Source organism: Ascaphus truei, chromosome 18 (genome assembly GCF_040206685.1).
Source record: "Ascaphus truei isolate aAscTru1 chromosome 18, aAscTru1.hap1, whole genome shotgun sequence".
Classification (NCBI taxonomy): domain Eukaryota; kingdom Metazoa; phylum Chordata; class Amphibia; order Anura; family Ascaphidae; genus Ascaphus; species Ascaphus truei.
Genome location: NC_134500.1, coordinates 35502043 through 35523013, shown reverse-complemented (window position 1 = coordinate 35523013; position 20971 = coordinate 35502043). Strand labels below are relative to the sequence as shown.

Below are 20971 nucleotides of genomic sequence, written 5' to 3'. Positions count from 1 at the left end.
TATCAGAACTGCCCTCCCTGGGACACACACACACCGGTCTATATCAGAACTGCCCTCCCTGGGACACACACACCGGTCTATATCAGAACTGCCCTCTCTGGGACACACACACACCGGTCTATATCAGAACTGCCCTCCCTGGGACACACACACCGGTCTATATCAGAACTGCCCTCCCTGGGACACACACACACCGGTCTATATCAGAACTGCCCTCCCTGGGACACACACACCGGTCTATATCAGAACTGCCCTCCCTGGGACACACACACCGGTCTATATCAGAACTGCCCTCCCTGGGACACACACACACCGGTCTATATCAGAACTGCCCTCCCTGGGACACACACACCGGTCTATATCAGAACTGCCCTCCCTGGGACACACACACACCGGTCTATATCAGAACTGCCCTCCCTGGGACACACACACCGGTCTATATCAGAACTGCCCTCCCTGGGACACACACACCGGTCTATATCAGAACTGCCCTCCCTGGGACACACACACACCGGTCTATATCAGAACTGCCCTCCCTGGGACACACACACACCGGTCTATATCAGAACTGCCCTCCCTGGGACACACACACCGGTCTATATCAGAACTGCCCTCCCTGGGACACACACACACCGGTCTATATCAGAACTGCCCTCCCTGGGACACACACACCGGTCTATATCAGAACTGCCCTCCCTGGGACACACACACCGGTCTATATCAGAACTGCCCTCCCTGGGACACACACACACCGGTCTATATCAGAACTGCCCTCCCTGGGACACACACACACCGGTCTATATCAGAACTGCCCTCCCTGGGACACACACACACCGGTATATATCAGAACTGCCCTCCCTGGGACACACACACCGGTCTATATCAGAACTGCCCTCCCTGGGACACACACACCGGTCTATATCAGAACTGCCCTCCCTGGGACACACACACACACCCGGTCTATATCAGAACTGCCCTCCCTGGGACACACACCGGTCTATATCAGAACTGCCCTCCCTGGGACACACACACCGGTCTATATCAGAACTGCCCTCCCTGGGACACACACACCGGTCTATATCAGAACTGCCCTCCCTGGGACACACACACACCGGTCTATATCAGAACTGCCCTCCCTGGGACACACACCGGTCTATATCAGAACTGCCCTCCCTGGGACACACACACCGGTCTATATCAGAACTGCCCTCCCTGGGACAAACACCGGTCTATATCAGAACTGCCCTCCCTGGGACACACACACCGGTCTATATCAGAACTGCCCTCCCTGGGGACACACACACCGGTCTATATCAGAACTGCCCTCCCTGGGACACACACACACCGGTCTATATCAGAACTGCCCTCCCTGGGACACACACACCGGTCTATATCAGAACTGCCCTCCTGGGACACACACACACCGGTCTATATCAGAACTGCCCTCCCTGGGACACACACACCGGTCTATATCAGAACTGCCCTCCCTGGGACATACACACCGGTCTATATCAGAACTGCCCTCCCTGGGACACACACACGGTCTATATCAGAACTGCCCTCCCTGGGACACACACACGGTCTATATCAGAACTGCCCTCCCTGGGACACACACACCGGTCTATATCAGAACTGCCCTCCCTGGGACACACACACCGGTCTATATCAGAACTGCCCTCCCTGGGACACACACACCGGTCTATATCAGAACTGCCCTCCCTGGGACACACACACACCGGTATATATCAGAACTGCCCTCCCTGGGACACACACCGGTCTATATCAGAACTGCCCTCCCTGGGACACACACACCGGTCTATATCAGAACTGCCCTCCCTGGGACAACACACCGGTCTATATCAGAACTGCCCTCCCTGGGACACACACACCGGTCTATATCAGAACTGCCCTCCCTGGGACACACACACCGGTCTATATCAGAACTGCCCTCCCTGGGACACACACACACCGGTCTATATCAGAACTGCCCTCCCTGGGACACACACACCGGTCTATATCAGAACTGCCCTCCCTGGGACACACACACACCGGTCTATATCAGAACTGCCCTCCTGGGACACACACACCGGTCTATATCAGAACTGCCCTCCCTGGGACACACACACACCGGTCTATATCAGAACTGCCCTCCCTGGGACACACACACCGGTCTATATCAGAACTGCCCTCCCTGGGACACACACACCGGTCTATATCAGAACTGCCCTCCCTGGGACACACACACCGGTCTATATCAGAACTGCCCTCCCTGGACACACACACCGGTCTATATCAGAACTGCCCTCCCTGGGACACACACACACCGGTCTATATCAGAACTGCCCTCCCTGGGACACACACACCGGTATATATCAGAACTGCCCTCCCTGGGACACACACACCGGTCTATATCAGAACTGCCCTCCCTGGGACACACACACCGGTCTATATCAGAACTGCCCTCCCTGGGACACACACACACCGGTCTATATCAGAACTGCCCTCCCTGGGACACACACACCGGTCTATATCAGAACTGCCCTCCCTGGGACACACACACACCGGTCTATATCAGAACTGCCCTCCCTGGGACACACACACCGGTCTATATCAGAACTGCCCTCCCTGGGACACACACACCGGTCTATATCAGAACTGCCCTCCCTGGGACACACACACACCGGTCTATATCAGAACTGCCCTCCCTGGGACACACACACCGGTCTATATCAGAACTGCCCTCCCTGGGACACACACACACCGGTCTATATCAGAACTGCCCTCCCTGGGACACACACACCGGTATATATCAGAACTGCCCTCCCTGGGACACACACACCGGTCTATATCAGAACTGCCCTCCCTGGGACACACACACACCGGTCTATATCAGAACTGCCCTCCCTGGGACACACACACACCGGTCTATATCAGAACTGCCCTCCCTGGGACACACACACCGGTCTATATCAGAACTGCCCTCCCTGGGACACACACACACCGGTCTATATCAGAACTGCCCTCCCTGGGACACACACACCGGTCTATATCAGAACTGCCCTCCCTGGGACACACACACCGGTCTATATCAGAACTGCCCTCCCTGGGACACACACACACCGGTCTATATCAGAACTGCCCTCCCTGGGACACACACACACCGGTCTATATCAGAACTGCCCTCCCTGGGACACACACACACCGGTCTATATCAGAACTGCCCTCCCTGGGACACACACACCGGTCTATATCAGAACTGCCCTCCCTGGGACACACACACCGGTCTATATCAGAACTGCCCTCCCTGGGACACACACACACACCGGTCTATATCAGAACTGCCCTCCCTGGGACACACACCGGTCTATATCAGAACTGCCCTCCTGGGACACACACACCGGTCTATATCAGAACTGCCCTCCTGGGACACACACACCGGTCTATATCAGAACTGCCCTCCCTGGGACACACACACACCGGTATATATCAGAACTGCCCTCCCTGGGACACACACACCGGTCTATATCAGAACTGCCCTCCCTGGGACACACACACCGGTCTATATCAGAACTGCCCTCCCTGGGACACACACCGGTCTATATCAGAACTGCCCTCCCTGGACACACACACCGGTCTATATCAGAACTGCCCTCCCTGGGACACACACACCGGTCTATATCAGAACTGCCCTCCCTGGGACACACACACACCGGTCTATATCAGAACTGCCCTCCCTGGGACACACACACCGGTCTATATCAGAACTGCCCTCCCTGGGACACACACACACCGGTCTATATCAGAACTGCCCTCCCTGGGACACACACACCGTCTATATCAGAACTGCCCTCCCTGGGACATACACACCGGTATATATCAGAACTGCCCTCCCTGGGACACACACACCGGTCTATATCAGAACTGCCCTCCCTGGGACACACACACCGGTCTATATCAGAACTGCCCTCCCTGGGACACACACCGGTCTATATCAGAACTGCCCTCCCTGGGACACACACACCGGTCTATATCAGAACTGCCCTCATGGGACACACACACCGGTCTATATCAGAACTGCCCTCCCTGGGACACACACACACGGTATATATCAGAACTGCCCTCCCTGGGACACACACCGGTCTATATCAGAACTGCCCTCCCTGGGACACACACACCGGTCTATATCAGAACTGCCCTCCCTGGGACATACACCGGTCTATATCAGAACTGCCCTCCCTGGGACACACACACCGGTCTATATCAGAACTGCCCTCCCTGGGACACACACACCGGTCTATATCAGAACTGCCCTCCCTGGGACACACACACACCGGTCTATATCAGAACTGCCCTCCCTGGGACACACACACCGGTCTATATCAGAACTGCCCTCCCTGGACACACACACACCGGTCTATATCAGAACTGCCCTCCCTGGGACACACACACCGGTCTATATCAGAACTGCCCTCCCTGGGACACACACACACCGGTCTATATCAGAACTGCCCTCCCTGGGACACACACACCGGTCTATATCAGAACTGCCCTCCCTGGGACACACACACCGGTCTATATCAGAACTGCCCTCCCTGGGACACACACACACCGGTCTATATCAGAACTGCCCTCCCTGGGACACACACCGGTCTATATCAGAACTGCCCTCCCTGGGACACACACACACCGGTCTATATCAGAACTGCCCTCCCTGGGACACACACACCGGTATATATCAGAACTGCCCTCCCTGGGGACACACACACCGGTCTATATCAGAACTGCCCTCCCTGGGACACACACACCGGTCTATATCAGAACTGCCCTCCCTGGGACACACACACACCGGTCTATATCAGAACTGCCCTCACTGGGACACACACACCGGTCTATATCAGAACTGCCCTCCCTGGGACACACACACACCGGTCTATATCAGAACTGCCCTCCCTGGGACACACACACCGGTCTATATCAGAACTGCCCTCCCTGGGAGACACACACACCGGTCTATATCAGAACTGCCCTCCCTGGGACACACACACCGGTCTATATCAGAACTGCCCTCCCTGGGACACACACACCGGTCTATATCAGAACTGCCCTCCCTGGGACACACACACACCGGTCTATATCAGAACTGCCCTCCCTGGGACACACACACCGGTCTATATCAGAACTGCCCTCCCTGGGACACACACACACCGGTCTATATCAGAACTGCCCTCCCTGGGACACACACACCGGTATATATCAGAACTGCCCTCCCTGGGACACACACACCGGTCTATATCAGAACTGCCCTCCCTGGGACACACACACCGGTCTATATCAGAACTGCCCTCCCTGGGACACACACACACCGGTCTATATCAGAACTGCCCTCCCTGGGACACACACACCGGTCTATATCAGAACTGCCCTCCCTGGGACACACACACACCGGTCTATATCAGAACTGCCCTCCCTGGGACACACACACCGGTCTATATCAGAACTGCCCTCCCTGGGACACACACACACCGGTCTATATCAGAACTGCCCTCCCTGGGACACACACACACCGGTCTATATCAGAACTGCCCTCCCTGGGACACACACACACCGGTATATATCAGAACTGCCCTCCCTGGGACACACACACCGGTCTATATCAGAACTGCCCTCCCTGGGACACACACACCGGTCTATATCAGAACTGCCCTCCCTGGGACACACACACACCGGTCTATATCAGAACTGCCCTCCCTGGGACACACACACCGGTCTATATCAGAACTGCCCTCCCTGGGACACACACACACCGGTCTATATCAGAACTGCCCTCCCTGGGACACACACACCGGTCTATATCAGAACTGCCCTCCCTGGGACACACACACACCGGTCTATATCAGAACTGCCCTCCCTGGGACACACACACCGGTCTATATCAGAACTGCCCTCCCTGGGACACACACACCGGTCTATATCAGAACTGCCCTCCCTGGGACACACACACACCGGTCTATATCAGAACTGCCCTCCCTGGGACACACACACCGGTCTATATCAGAACTGCCCTCCCTGGGACACACACACACCGGTCTATATCAGAACTGCCCTCCCTGGGACACACACACACCGGTCTATATCAGAACTGCCCTCCCTGGGACACACACACACCGGTATATATCAGAACTGCCCTCCCTGGGACACACACACCGGTCTATATCAGAACTGCCCTCCCTGGGACACACACACCGGTCTATATCAGAACTGCCCTCCCTGGGACACACACACACCGGTCTATATCAGAACTGCCCTCCCTGGGACACACACACCGGTATATATCAGAACTGCCCTCCCTGGGACACACACACCGGTCTATATCAGAACTGCCCTCCCTGGGACACACACACCGGTCTATATCAGAACTGCCCTCCCTGGGACACACACACACCGGTCTATATCAGAACTGCCCTCCCTGGGACACACACACCGGTCTATATCAGAACTGCCCTCCCTGGGACACACACACACCGGTCTATATCAGAACTGCCCTCCCTGGGACACACACACCGGTCTATATCAGAACTGCCCTCCCTGGGACACACACACCGGTCTATATCAGAACTGCCCTCCCTGGGACACACACACACCGGTCTATATCAGAACTGCCCTCCCTGGGACACACACACACCGGTCTATATCAGAACTGCCCTCCCTGGGACACACACACACACCGGTATATATCAGAACTGCCCTCCCTGGGACACACACACCGGTCTATATCAGAACTGCCCTCCCTGGGACACACACACCGGTCTATATCAGAACTGCCCTCCCTGGGACACACACACACACCGGTCTATATCAGAACTGCCCTCCCTGGGACACACACACCGGTATATATCAGAACTGCCCTCCCTGGGACACACACACCGGTCTATATCAGAACTGCCCTCCCTGGGACACACACACCGGTATATATCAGAACTGCCCTCCCTGGGACACACACACCGGTCTATATTAGAACTGCCCTCCCTGGGACACACACACCGGTCTATGTCAGAACTGCCCTCCCTGGGACACACACACCGGTCTATATCAGAACTGCCCTCCCTGGGACACACACACACCGGTATATATCAGAACTGCCCTCCCTGGGACACACACCGGTCTATATCAGAACTGCCCTCCCTGGGACACACACACCGGTCTATATCAGAACTGCCCTCCCTGGGACATACACCGGTCTATATCAGAACTGCCCTCCCTGGGACACACACACCGGTCTATATCAGAACTGCCCTCCCTGGGACACACACACCGGTCTATATCAGAACTGCCCTCCCTGGGACACACACACACCGGTCTATATCAGAACTGCCCTCCCTGGGACACACACACCGGTCTATATCAGAACTGCCCTCCCTGGGACACACACACACCGGTCTATATCAGAACTGCCCTCCCTGGGACACACACACCGGTCTATATCAGAACTGCCCTCCCTGGGACACACACACACCGGTCTATATCAGAACTGCCCTCCCTGGGACACACACACCGGTCTATATCAGAACTGCCCTCCCTGGGACACACACACCGGTCTATATCAGAACTGCCCTCCCTGGGACACACACACACCGGTCTATATCAGAACTGCCCTCCCTGGGACACACACACCGGTCTATATCAGAACTGCCCTCCCTGGGACACACACACACCGGTCTATATCAGAACTGCCCTCCCTGGGACACACACACCGGTATATATCAGAACTGCCCTCCCTGGGACACACACACCGGTCTATATCAGAACTGCCCTCCCTGGGACACACACACACCGGTCTATATCAGAACTGCCCTCCCTGGGACACACACACACCGGTCTATATCAGAACTGCCCTCCCTGGGACACACACACCGGTCTATATCAGAACTGCCCTCCCTGGGACACACACACACCGGTCTATATCAGAACTGCCCTCCCTGGGACACACACACCGGTCTATATCAGAACTGCCCTCCCTGGGACACACACACCGGTCTATATCAGAACTGCCCTCCCTGGGACACACACACACCGGTCTATATCAGAACTGCCCTCCCTGGGACACACACACACCGGTCTATATCAGAACTGCCCTCCCTGGGGACACACACACACCGGTATATATCAGAACTGCCCTCCCTGGGACACACACACCGGTCTATATCAGAACTGCCCTCCCTGGGACACACACACCGGTCTATATCAGAACTGCCCTCCCTGGGACACACACACACACACCGGTCTATATCAGAACTGCCCTCCCTGGGACACACACCGGTCTATATCAGAACTGCCCTCCCTGGGACACACACACCGGTCTATATCAGAACTGCCCTCATGGGACACACACACCGGTCTATATCAGAACTGCCCTCCCTGGGACACACACACACCGGTATATATCAGAACTGCCCTCCCTGGGACACACACCGGTCTATATCAGAACTGCCCTCCCTGGGACACACACACCGGTCTATATCAGAACTGCCCTCCCTGGGACATACACCGGTCTATATCAGAACTGCCCTCCCTGGGACACACACACCGGTCTATATCAGAACTGCCCTCCCTGGGACACACACACCGGTCTATATCAGAACTGCCCTCCCTGGGACACACACACACCGGTCTATATCAGAACTGCCCTCCCTGGGACACACACACCGGTCTATATCAGAACTGCCCTCCCTGGGACACACACACACCGGTCTATATCAGAACTGCCCTCCCTGGGACACACACACCGGTCTATATCAGAACTGCCCTCCCTGGGACATACACACCGGTATATATCAGAACTGCCCTCCCTGGGACACACACACCGGTCTATATCAGAACTGCCCTCCCTGGGACACACACACCGGTCTATATCAGAACTGCCCTCCCTGGGACACACACACCGGTCTATATCAGAACTGCCCTCCCTGGGACACACACACACCGGTCTATATCAGAACTGCCCTCCCTGGGACACACACACCGGTATATATCAGAACTGCCCTCCCTGGGACACACACACCGGTCTATATCAGAACTGCCCTCCCTGGGACACACACACACCGGTCTATATCAGAACTGCCCTCCCTGGGACACACACACACCGGTCTATATCAGAACTGCCCTCCCTGGGACACACACACCGGTCTATATCAGAACTGCCCTCCCTGGGACACACACACACCGGTCTATATCAGAACTGCCCTCCCTGGGACACACACACCGGTCTATATCAGAACTGCCCTCCCTGGGACACACACACCGGTCTATATCAGAACTGCCCTCCCTGGGACACACACACACCGGTCTATATCAGAACTGCCCTCCCTGGGACACACACACACCGGTCTATATCAGAACTGCCCTCCCTGGGACACACACACACCGGTATATATCAGAACTGCCCTCCCTGGGACACACACACCGGTCTATATCAGAACTGCCCTCCCTGGGACACACACACCGGTCTATATCAGAACTGCCCTCCCTGGGACACACACACACACACACCGGTCTATATCAGAACTGCCCTCCCTGGGACACACACCGGTCTATATCAGAACTGCCCTCCCTGGGACACACACACCGGTCTATATCAGAACTGCCCTCATGGGACACACACACCGGTCTATATCAGAACTGCCCTCCCTGGGACACACACACACCGGTATATATCAGAACTGCCCTCCCTGGGACACACACCGGTCTATATCAGAACTGCCCTCCCTGGGACACACACACCGGTCTATATCAGAACTGCCCTCCCTGGGACATACACCGGTCTATATCAGAACTGCCCTCCCTGGGACACACACACCGGTCTATATCAGAACTGCCCTCCCTGGGACACACACACCGGTCTATATCAGAACTGCCCTCCCTGGGACACACACACACCGGTCTATATCAGAACTGCCCTCCCTGGGACACACACACCGGTCTATATCAGAACTGCCCTCCCTGGGACACACACACACCGGTCTATATCAGAACTGCCCTCCCTGGGACACACACACCGGTCTATATCAGAACTGCCCTCCCTGGGACATACACACCGGTATATATCAGAACTGCCCTCCCTGGGACACACACACCGGTCTATATCAGAACTGCCCTCCCTGGGACACACACACCGGTCTATATCAGAACTGCCCTCCCTGGGACACACACCGGTCTATATCAGAACTGCCCTCCCTGGGACACACACACCGGTCTATATCAGAACTGCCCTCATGGGACACACACACCGGTCTATATCAGAACTGCCCTCCCTGGGACACACACACACCGGTATATATCAGAACTGCCCTCCCTGGGACACACACCGGTCTATATCAGAACTGCCCTCCCTGGGACACACACACCGGTCTATATCAGAACTGCCCTCCCTGGGACATACACCGGTCTATATCAGAACTGCCCTCCCTGGGACACACACACCGGTCTATATCAGAACTGCCCTCCCTGGGACACACACACCGGTCTATATCAGAACTGCCCTCCCTGGGACACACACACACCGGTCTATATCAGAACTGCCCTCCCTGGGACACACACACCGGTCTATATCAGAACTGCCCTCCCTGGGACACACACACACCGGTCTATATCAGAACTGCCCTCCCTGGGAGACACACACCGGTCTATATCAGAACTGCCCTCCCTGGACACACACACACCGGTCTATATCAGAACTGCCCTCCCTGGGACACACACACCGGTCTATATCAGAACTGCCCTCCCTGGGACACACACACCGGTCTATATCAGAACTGCCCTCCCTGGGACACACACACACCGGTCTATATCAGAACTGCCCTCCCTGGGACACACACCGGTCTATATCAGAACTGCCCTCCCTGGGACACACACACACCGGTCTATATCAGAACTGCCCTCCCTGGGACACACACACCGGTATATATCAGAACTGCCCTCCCTGGGACACACACACGGTCTATATCAGAACTGCCCTCCCTGGGACACACACACCGGTCTATATCAGAACTGCCCTCCCTGGGACACACACACACCGGTCTATATCAGAACTGCCCTCACTGGGACACACACACCGGTCTATATCAGAACTGCCCTCCCTGGGACACACACACACCGGTCTATATCAGAACTGCCCTCCCTGGGACACACACACCGGTCTATATCAGAACTGCCCTCCCTGGGAGACACACACACCGGTCTATATCAGAACTGCCCTCCCTGGGACACACACACCGGTCTATATCAGAACTGCCCTCCCTGGGACACACACACCGGTCTATATCAGAACTGCCCTCCCTGGGACACACACACACCGGTCTATATCAGAACTGCCCTCCCTGGGACACACACACCGGTCTATATCAGAACTGCCCTCCCTGGGACACACACACACCGGTCTATATCAGAACTGCCCTCCCTGGGACACACACACCGGTATATATCAGAACTGCCCTCCCTGGGACACACACACCGGTCTATATCAGAACTGCCCTCCCTGGGACACACACACCGGTCTATATCAGAACTGCCCTCCCTGGGACACACACACACCGGTCTATATCAGAACTGCCCTCCCTGGGACACACACACCGGTCTATATCAGAACTGCCCTCCCTGGGACACACACACACCGGTCTATATCAGAACTGCCCTCCCTGGGACACACACACCGGTCTATATCAGAACTGCCCTCCCTGGGACACACACACACCGGTCTATATCAGAACTGCCCTCCCTGGGACACACACACACCGGTCTATATCAGAACTGCCCTCCCTGGGACACACACACACCGGTATATATCAGAACTGCCCTCCCTGGGACACACACACCGGTCTATATCAGAACTGCCCTCCCTGGGACACACACACCGGTCTATATCAGAACTGCCCTCCCTGGGACACACACACACCGGTCTATATCAGAACTGCCCTCCCTGGGACACACACACCGGTCTATATCAGAACTGCCCTCCCTGGGACACACACACACCGGTCTATATCAGAACTGCCCTCCCTGGGACACACACACCGGTCTATATCAGAACTGCCCTCCCTGGGACACACACACACGGTCTATATCAGAACTGCCCTCCCTGGGACACACACACCGGTCTATATCAGAACTGCCCTCCCTGGGACACACACACCGGTCTATATCAGAACTGCCCTCCCTGGGACACACACACACCGGTCTATATCAGAACTGCCCTCCCTGGGACACACACACCGGTCTATATCAGAACTGCCCTCCCTGGGACACACACACACCGGTCTATATCAGAACTGCCCTCCCTGGGACACACACACCGGTCTATATCAGAACTGCCCTCCCTGGGACACACACACACCGGTCTATATCAGAACTGCCCTCCCTGGGACACACACACCGGTCTATATCAGAACTGCCCTCCCTGGGACACACACACCGGTCTATATCAGAACTGCCCTCCCTGGGACACACACACACCGGTCTATATCAGAACTGCCCTCCCTGGGACACACACACCGGTCTATATCAGAACTGCCCTCCCTGGGACACACACACACCGGTCTATATCAGAACTGCCCTCCCTGGGACACACACACCGGTCTATATCAGAACTGCCCTCCCTGGGACACACACACACCGGTATATATCAGAACTGCCCTCCCTGGGACACACACCGGTCTATATCAGAACTGCCCTCCCTGGGACACACACACCGGTCTATATCAGAACTGCCCTCCCTGGGACATACACCGGTCTATATCAGAACTGCCCTCCCTGGGACACACACACCGGTCTATATCAGAACTGCCCTCCCTGGGACACACACACCGGTCTATATCAGAACTGCCCTCCCTGGGACACACACACACCGGTCTATATCAGAACTGCCCTCCCTGGGACACACACACCGGTCTATATCAGAACTGCCCTCCCTGGGACACACACACACCGGTCTATATCAGAACTGCCCTCCCTGGGACACACACACCGGTCTATATCAGAACTGCCCTCCCTGGGACACACACACACCGGTCTATATCAGAACTGCCCTCCCTGGGACACACACACCGGTCTATATCAGAACTGCCCTCCCTGGGACACACACACCGGTCTATATCAGAACTGCCCTCCCTGGGACACACACACACCGGTCTATATCAGAACTGCCCTCCCTGGGACACACACACCGGTCTATATCAGAACTGCCCTCCCTGGGACACACACACACCGGTCTATATCAGAACTGCCCTCCCTGGGACACACACACCGGTATATATCAGAACTGCCCTCCCTGGGACACACACACCGGTCTATATCAGAACTGCCCTCCCTGGGACACACACACCGGTCTATATCAGAACTGCCCTCCCTGGGACACACACACACCGGTCTATATCAGAACTGCCCTCCCTGGGACACACACACCGGTCTATATCAGAACTGCCCTCCCTGGGACACACACACACCGGTCTATATCAGAACTGCCCTCCCTGGGACACACACACCGGTCTATATCAGAACTGCCCTCCCTGGGACACACACACACCGGTCTATATCAGAACTGCCCTCCCTGGGACACACACACACCGGTCTATATCAGAACTGCCCTCCCTGGGACACACACACACCGGTATATATCAGAACTGCCCTCCCTGGGACACACACACCGGTCTATATCAGAACTGCCCTCCCTGGGACACACACACCGGTCTATATCAGAACTGCCCTCCCTGGGACACACACACACCGGTCTATATCAGAACTGCCCTCCCTGGGACACACACACACCGGTCTATATCAGAACTGCCCTCCCTGGGACACACACACCGGTCTATATCAGAACTGCACTCCCTGGGACACACACACACCGGTCTATATCAGAACTGCCCTCCCTGGGACACACACACCGGTCTATATCAGAACTGCCCTCCCTGGGACACACACCGGTATATATCAGAACTGCCCTCCCTGGGACACACACACACACACCGGTATATATCAGAACTGCCCTCCCTGGGACACACACACCGGTCTATATCAGAACTGCCCTCCCTGGGACACACAGACCGGTCTATATCAGAACTGCCCTCCCTGGGGGACACACACCGGTCTATATCAGAACTGCCCTCCCTGGGACACACACACCGGTATATATCAGAACTGCCCTCCCTGGGACACACACACACACCGGTATATATCAGAACTGCCCTCCCTGGGACACACACACCGGTATATATCAGAACTGCCCTCCCTGGGACACACACACACACCGGTCTATATCAGAACTGCCCTCCCTGAGACACACACACCGGTATATATCAGAACTGCCCTCCCTGGGACACACACACACCGGTCTATATCAGAACTGCCCTCCCTGGGACACACACACCGGTCTATATCAGAACTGCCCTCCCTGGGACACACACACACCGGTCTATATCAGAACTGCCCTCCCTGGGACACACACACCGGTCTATATCAGAACTGCCCTCCCTGGGACACACACACCGGTCTATATCAGAACTGCCCTCTGTATGAAAGGTTATGCACCACGCCGGTGTTTGCCGGGCGCCAGGCGGTGAACGGGCTCAGCTCGCACTCACGCCTTGTTGAAGACGCAGGTTTGCTGTAGGGAGTACTGGTTCCTGGTCACGCTCCACACCCGCACTGTACCGTCGCTGCCGCTGGTGGCCAGAAGCGCCTTCCTGCTAAACCAGGCCGAGGTCATCACCTGGAAACCAAAGAGAGGCTCAAACTTCTGCGGGGGTCATCTCCGGGTTGGTCAAATCCGACTCATTTAACCCTTCACTGCCAGGGGAAGGGGGGGCAGTGTATGGGGTTAAAGTAGGGGGTCTCAACTCCAGTCCTCAAGACCCTTAACAGGTCAGGTTTGAAGGATATCCCTGCTTCTGCACAGGAGGCTCAACCAGCCACCTGTGCTGAAGCAGGGATATCCTTCAAGCCTGACCTTGGGGGGGATGGGGACACGACTAGAATTGAGAACCCCTGGGGTAAAGGCAGCTACCCCCCAAAATGTAAAGTCTTGTTCTGTTTTTATCTTGTATTGAAGTTGTGAACGTGTTAAACAGGAAGTTCCCGTGTTGTCACTGTGATGTCATGTATAGAACACACAGGGACCCGCGACGTCCATCACAGGAGGTGACAGCCGGACAGCAGAGACACAGGACACAGAACATTGCGGCACACAGAGGGACCCGCGACGCCCATCACAGGAGGAGACAGCCGGACAGCAAAGAGACGCAGGACACTGAACATGGCGGCACACACAGGGACCCGCGACGTCCATCACAGGAGGTGACAGCCGGACAGCAGAGACACAGGACACGGCGGCACACAGAGGGACCCGCGACGTCCATCACAGGAGGTGACAGCCGGACAGCAGAGACACAGGACACAGAACATGGCGGCACACAGAGGGAACGGTAACACGTCCATCAGTAGGGAGGGTTAGCGGGATTATTGTGTATTTCTTCTTTATATGAAACACACAAGGTTATTACCGGGAGCGCGAACGTTCAGATTAAAGGTTTTCTTATTTGGGGCATTGCCATATTTAACTCTTTCGTTGCCTGTGGGCCGGAGGACTCCCCAGGATCTGATGGAGTGCCGGAGGACTCCCCAGGATCTGATGGAGTGCCGGAGGACTCCCCAGGATCTGATGGAGTGCCGGAAGACTCCCCAGGATCTGATGGAGTGCCGGAGTACTCCCCCGGTTCTGATGGACCGATGGAGGACTCCTCCGGTCCTGGTGGAGTGACGGAGGACTCCCCCGGTTCTGATAGTGACATAGGACTCCCTGGGTTCTGATGGAGTGACAGGGGACTCCCTGGGTTCTGATGGAGTGACGGGGGACTCCCTGGGTTCTGATGGAGTGACAGGGGACTCCCTGGGTTGTGATGGAGTACTCACCCGGTTCTGATGGAGTGACGGAGTACTCACCCGGTTCTGATGGGCCTCCAGCTTGGTGAGCGAGCACTTCCTCAAGTCTCCAGCCATGTCTGCGAGGGTCTGAGGACTGGCCTGGTTGTCGCGGTCGTGAGCTGCCAGCGTCCGCACCAGCTGCTGCGCGGCCCACTGCCTGTGCTGGGAGGAGAGGCGTGAGGACAGGCAGCAGGCAGCCAGAGCATTGGCGAGCTCCAGGGGCCCTACGGGAGAGGGGACACGGGCGGAAACTGCTCAGGGGTACTATGGCAGGGACACACCGCAGACAGGGCAATGTATACCTGTGATACGGGACTAATACACATCAGTGTCACAACTGTAATGTCACACCGCCATGTAAAGTCACATCTGTGTACCATGGCCTTGTAATGTCACAGTTGACTCTGGGCCATGTTTATGACGCAGTTATTTTGCACGACACTACACAACCGACTGAAGCTCCGCACAGGTAACGTCTGTCACTGTCGCCCAGCACTGGGAGGAAACAGTCCCCTCACTCACACAGGAGGAAGGCAAAATAACAAACCCACAGGTCCATACACACCTCCCTCCTGTGACATGTGTGTGACGGGGACGTGACAAAGCATGGGCTTCTTCTACCCCCTTTCAACTATCAACCACCAGTGTAAGGGACACACCCAATGAGTCCTCTGTTGGTCACTGTCACCCGCCTGTGGGAGGAACAGATGTAGCAAGGTCTCTGTCACCCTGCCCAAACCCAACCTCAATGCAAACATGGTGCCCGTAGACCCAACACGTGACCACTTACCTCTCTTCTCCATTTCCGCCTTGTCATAGTTTGGCCGGAGCTTCGCCCCCTTGTCCGCCAGCAGTGCTACCAGCGCCTGCGTCACCACGAAGTTGGGGGAGGTGACCAGTTTGCTTTCTTCTGCGATGCCGCGGAGGAAGCTGGGCAGGAATTTCCTCTGGATAGGGTCATCAACGGTGGTCAGATTCACCCCCGTGGCGGCCGAGATCAAATTCTACCCGGGCACAGACAAGATTCCCGTTACACGCATTTCTGCCGGAGCTGCGCACAGATATTACCAGGAAATCCTGATTTCAAGGAATTTGTCTGATCAGATGCATTGTAAGGAACCCCAACCCTCTCTAATAGCACGCCTGAGATCAGATGTATTGTAAGGAACCCCAACCCTCTCTAATAGTGTGTCTGAGATCAGAAGCATTGTAAGGAACCCCAACCCTCTCTTATAGCGTTCCCGAGATCAGATGCATTGTAAGAACCCCAACCCTCTCGAATAGCGCGTCTGAGATCAGATGTATTGTAAGGAACCCCAACCCTCTCTACTAGCACGTCTGAGATCAGATGCATTGTAAGGAACCCCAACCCTCTCTAATAGCGCGTCTGAGATCAGATGCATTGTAAGGAACCCCAACCCTCTCTAATAGCGTGTCTGATATCAGATGCATTGTAAGGAACCCCAACCCTCTCTAATAGCGCGTCTGAGATCAGATGCATTGTAAGGAATCCCAAGCCTCTCTAATAGCACGTTTGAGATCAGATACATTGTAAATTCCTCTGTATTTGGAACAATTTTCAAATGACCTAAAAAATTGCAAGAACCCCTTTAGTGATGCCCGGGGAACCTAAGAGTTCCTAGGAATCCCTGTTGAAAAACCCTGCCCTAGAACTTTAGTTTGCTGAATCACACCATGTACAAGCAAGGCATGGGACAGGGGAAGTGCAGAACCAGGAAACCCATTTGGAGACCAATATTTCATGCTTTGGAACTCATCAGTTTGAGTTTGGTCATTGACTCCATGGTGTGAAGCTGCTATACCGGACTCAGTAAGATTATGGTGGATAAATGAGTGACAGAGACCCTCAACCGAAAGCACAGCAAGGATAGGGGGCCCTCAGTCACTGATTGGGCCAATGGTAGGATCTCCACCATGAGTCAATGACTGGGCCACTGATTGAGACACCAGTGTTGAAGCAAGGATATCAAGAAAACCCTGACCGGCTGGTGGTCCTCGAGGGGACTGTTGTTGGCCACCCATGCTCTAGATGATGCCCTACCTGGGTGCAGAGCTGGACCAGGAGTTTGGCGGCGCTGGGGGTGCTGGATGCTAGGCAGCCCACGGCAGTGCTGAGATACGCCAGGCAGGAAATGGGTTTGCTGGTCTTGCTGTGCAGACCCCGGGAGCGGTCAGAGCAGCTGGACATGGTGTTGGAGGGGCTGGTGGAGAGGCCAGCTCGTCCCGCAGCGGCCAAGCACATGAGACGCACCAGAGTGCGGATGTCGGTCAGACCCAGAGACTCCAGGCCCGCCGCGAGGCTGCAGCTGGACCCGCTGGGGGGAGAAAGAAAGATGACATGATGTATTGTAGTCATCAAAGCTTCTTCACCCTCCACTGCGTAAACCACTCATCGGATTTCCGTTATGTAGCAAGGTTAGTGTAAACATCTATTTAACCCAAACCTTTTAAAGATGGGCGACATTGATATTTCCTAAAAACGGGCCCTATATCTCTGCGCTGATCATTGCAACGTTGCATTCTCTCTTCACTGAGGTCAGAGTTCCCAACCAGCGGAGAACAAAAGCGGCCAGTGTTGTATACTCCGGGACATTTTTACTTTTTCTATACGTGGCTTCGATTTGCATCGTTACATAAACTGATCTTCAATTATTGGGCACCCATTAAAAATGGCTGAGTGTGTTATATTACGGAGGGCGTTCCATAGATCCCCTTTTTTCTACAATGACCTCACAATGACTATGTCACAGTGGACACTTGACATGCTGTTTGTCTGCAGCTAGACTCCTCTTCCTGAAGTTCGAGGCCCTCCCCACTAATGATAAGGGAAAGGCTGGGTCACGGAGTGGCAAGGTGTCCACTTCTGATATCTCATGAGGTTCGTGTCTGCAGCGGTACAGACCTGACGGACAGCAGGGAAAGTGCCCTCATCACCATGGTCCGCGCCAGCAGGACCTGTGCAGCGGCGATCACCCGGCGTAACGCCATCACGCGGTCGTGCGGGTTCACCAGAGCCGCCGCCTGCTCCCCCAGAGTTATCCGGCCTGAGGAGCCCTTCTCTAGAGCGCCCTGACAGCCTGAGAGAGGGAAACAGGGCAGGAGGTGAAAAAAGGGGAAAATACCACAACCACAGGACACAGCTCCACTGAGCAGGACAGCAGACAACAAGATGGACCACTGACAAACTCAACAACATTACTCTCTCGGTCGCCAACGTGAACTGTGCTCGGGTACTGAAGAAGGTCCCAGTTAGTGCAGGTGAAAAAGAGTCTCACTGGGAAATATCACATCCACCAGACACAGCCAACAGCAAGATCAACAGCAGACACACTCAATGTCCCTGTTTTCGTCGCCAACTTGAACTGTGCTCATGTTCTGAAGAAGGTCCCAGTTGGTGCAGGAGATCTCGTATGGTGGAAATCATCCATATCATACCGCTGCTACTTCTGTTTATTTGTCTGTCTAATGGTGGCTTCAGAATTAGTTTGCAAACAAAGGCACAAAGCCAAGCTAACAATGTGTAGGACTGGAAAACACAAACTACATTAGATAACCATCGTAAGAGATTTTGTATATCATGGAAATGTGAAAAATGTATATATTTTAAAGTACTCATACAGTACTGAATCTGAATTGCAAGAAACAAAACACATATTTCACGAGGGTTACATGCAATATGGCTGCCTCCATGGTGATCTCTATCCCTACAACATGAACCCTCTGGTTGGAGGAAAGGCTGATGTATCACGGGTAGACGTGGAGGTGATGTGGAGGTGACGTGCTTGAGTCGGCGATGAGGACATTTGAACTCCCGGTCCAAACATACCTATCTGCATTAGGGTTTCCTCCATGCTGTTGGTGGCTGTCACCATGGCTACGGACGCACCTAGTGGGTCGCTATCGGGGAACTGGACCGGTTCCGGCACTATCCTGCGGTCGTTGAGACCGAGAGGTCCTGCCAGAAGTTCAAACTCCTCCTCTCCGGTCAGCTTCTCGTCTTCATCAACGTCCAACATGTCCCAGTCTTCTGTAAAAGGGCAACAACACGTGGTCAGTCTCACGGTGACAGGACTATGGACAGTGATGGCGGATAAAACGTTCCCCAGCGAGCACTTCACAGCAGGAATTAAAAAGAGATTCTGATTGTACAAAAACACTTTGAGACTTCCCCCCACAGTCTGCTACTCCTAATAATTAATTCCTCCCTCATCCTGTCCAACCTCTGCCCCAACCTCCAACCTCGGCCCCAACCCAACCTCCACCCCACCCTCGGCCCCAACCCAACCTCCACCCCACCCTCGGCCCCAAACTCCAACCTCGGCCCCAACCTCCAACCTCGGCCCCAACCTCCAACCTGCGCCCCAACCTCCAACCTGCGCCCCAACCTCGGCCCCAACCTCCACCCTTGGCCCCAACCTCCAATCTCTGCCCGACCTCCAACCCCTGACTACCTTCATAAACACTATCTTGTTTTCCAATCAAATCAGGAGCGTGTCCTTTATACCTGAAACACAGAAAAGTATAATGTGTAAAAAAAACAAAAAAAAAACAAACCCTACAAATTGTTATGTCCCGGGCATCATGTCACATATTATATTATAGAGCAACCCCCCCCCCCAAACTAACATCATGCTATTTTCACCTCCGGGGATCCCCCGCTTCCAGAGATACTTAGTACTGCTGAAGTTACTGGTATTACTTCCTGGTTTTTAAAGGGGATTTACATGGCCATCCAATAGAAAGCCACAACCGATGATGTTGCAGCTTTCTATTGGCCAGAGGTGTGGCAGACATTGTGTTGCCCCTGGGGGAGACTGCTAACATCACCGGTAAGTATCTTGGGAACATGGGGTCCCTGGGTGGGAAATGATGCCCGTTGGTTCAGGAGGACCCCATTGGTTCCCCCCCTGTAATGAATAGAAACAAGTGGGAAGAACTGCTCCTTTAAGCTGAAACATGATAAAAGTTTGGAAATGTACAA

At 54.8% G+C, this 20971-nt stretch overlaps 1 protein-coding gene across 1 annotated transcript in view; it reads right to left on the bottom strand.

The window, feature by feature from the left end:
• The window catches only part of HERC1 (HECT and RLD domain containing E3 ubiquitin protein ligase family member 1), a 248039-nt gene that overhangs the window by 69128 nt on the left and 157940 nt on the right, over positions 1 to 20971 (bottom strand). Inside the window, 7 exon segments of the mRNA XM_075576093.1 lie at positions 14631 to 14758; positions 15988 to 16193; positions 16760 to 16973; positions 18032 to 18305; positions 18893 to 19067; positions 19817 to 20017; positions 20442 to 20494. Coding sequence (XP_075432208.1) covers positions 14631 to 14758; positions 15988 to 16193; positions 16760 to 16973; positions 18032 to 18305; positions 18893 to 19067; positions 19817 to 20017; positions 20442 to 20494 — 1251 coding nt within the window.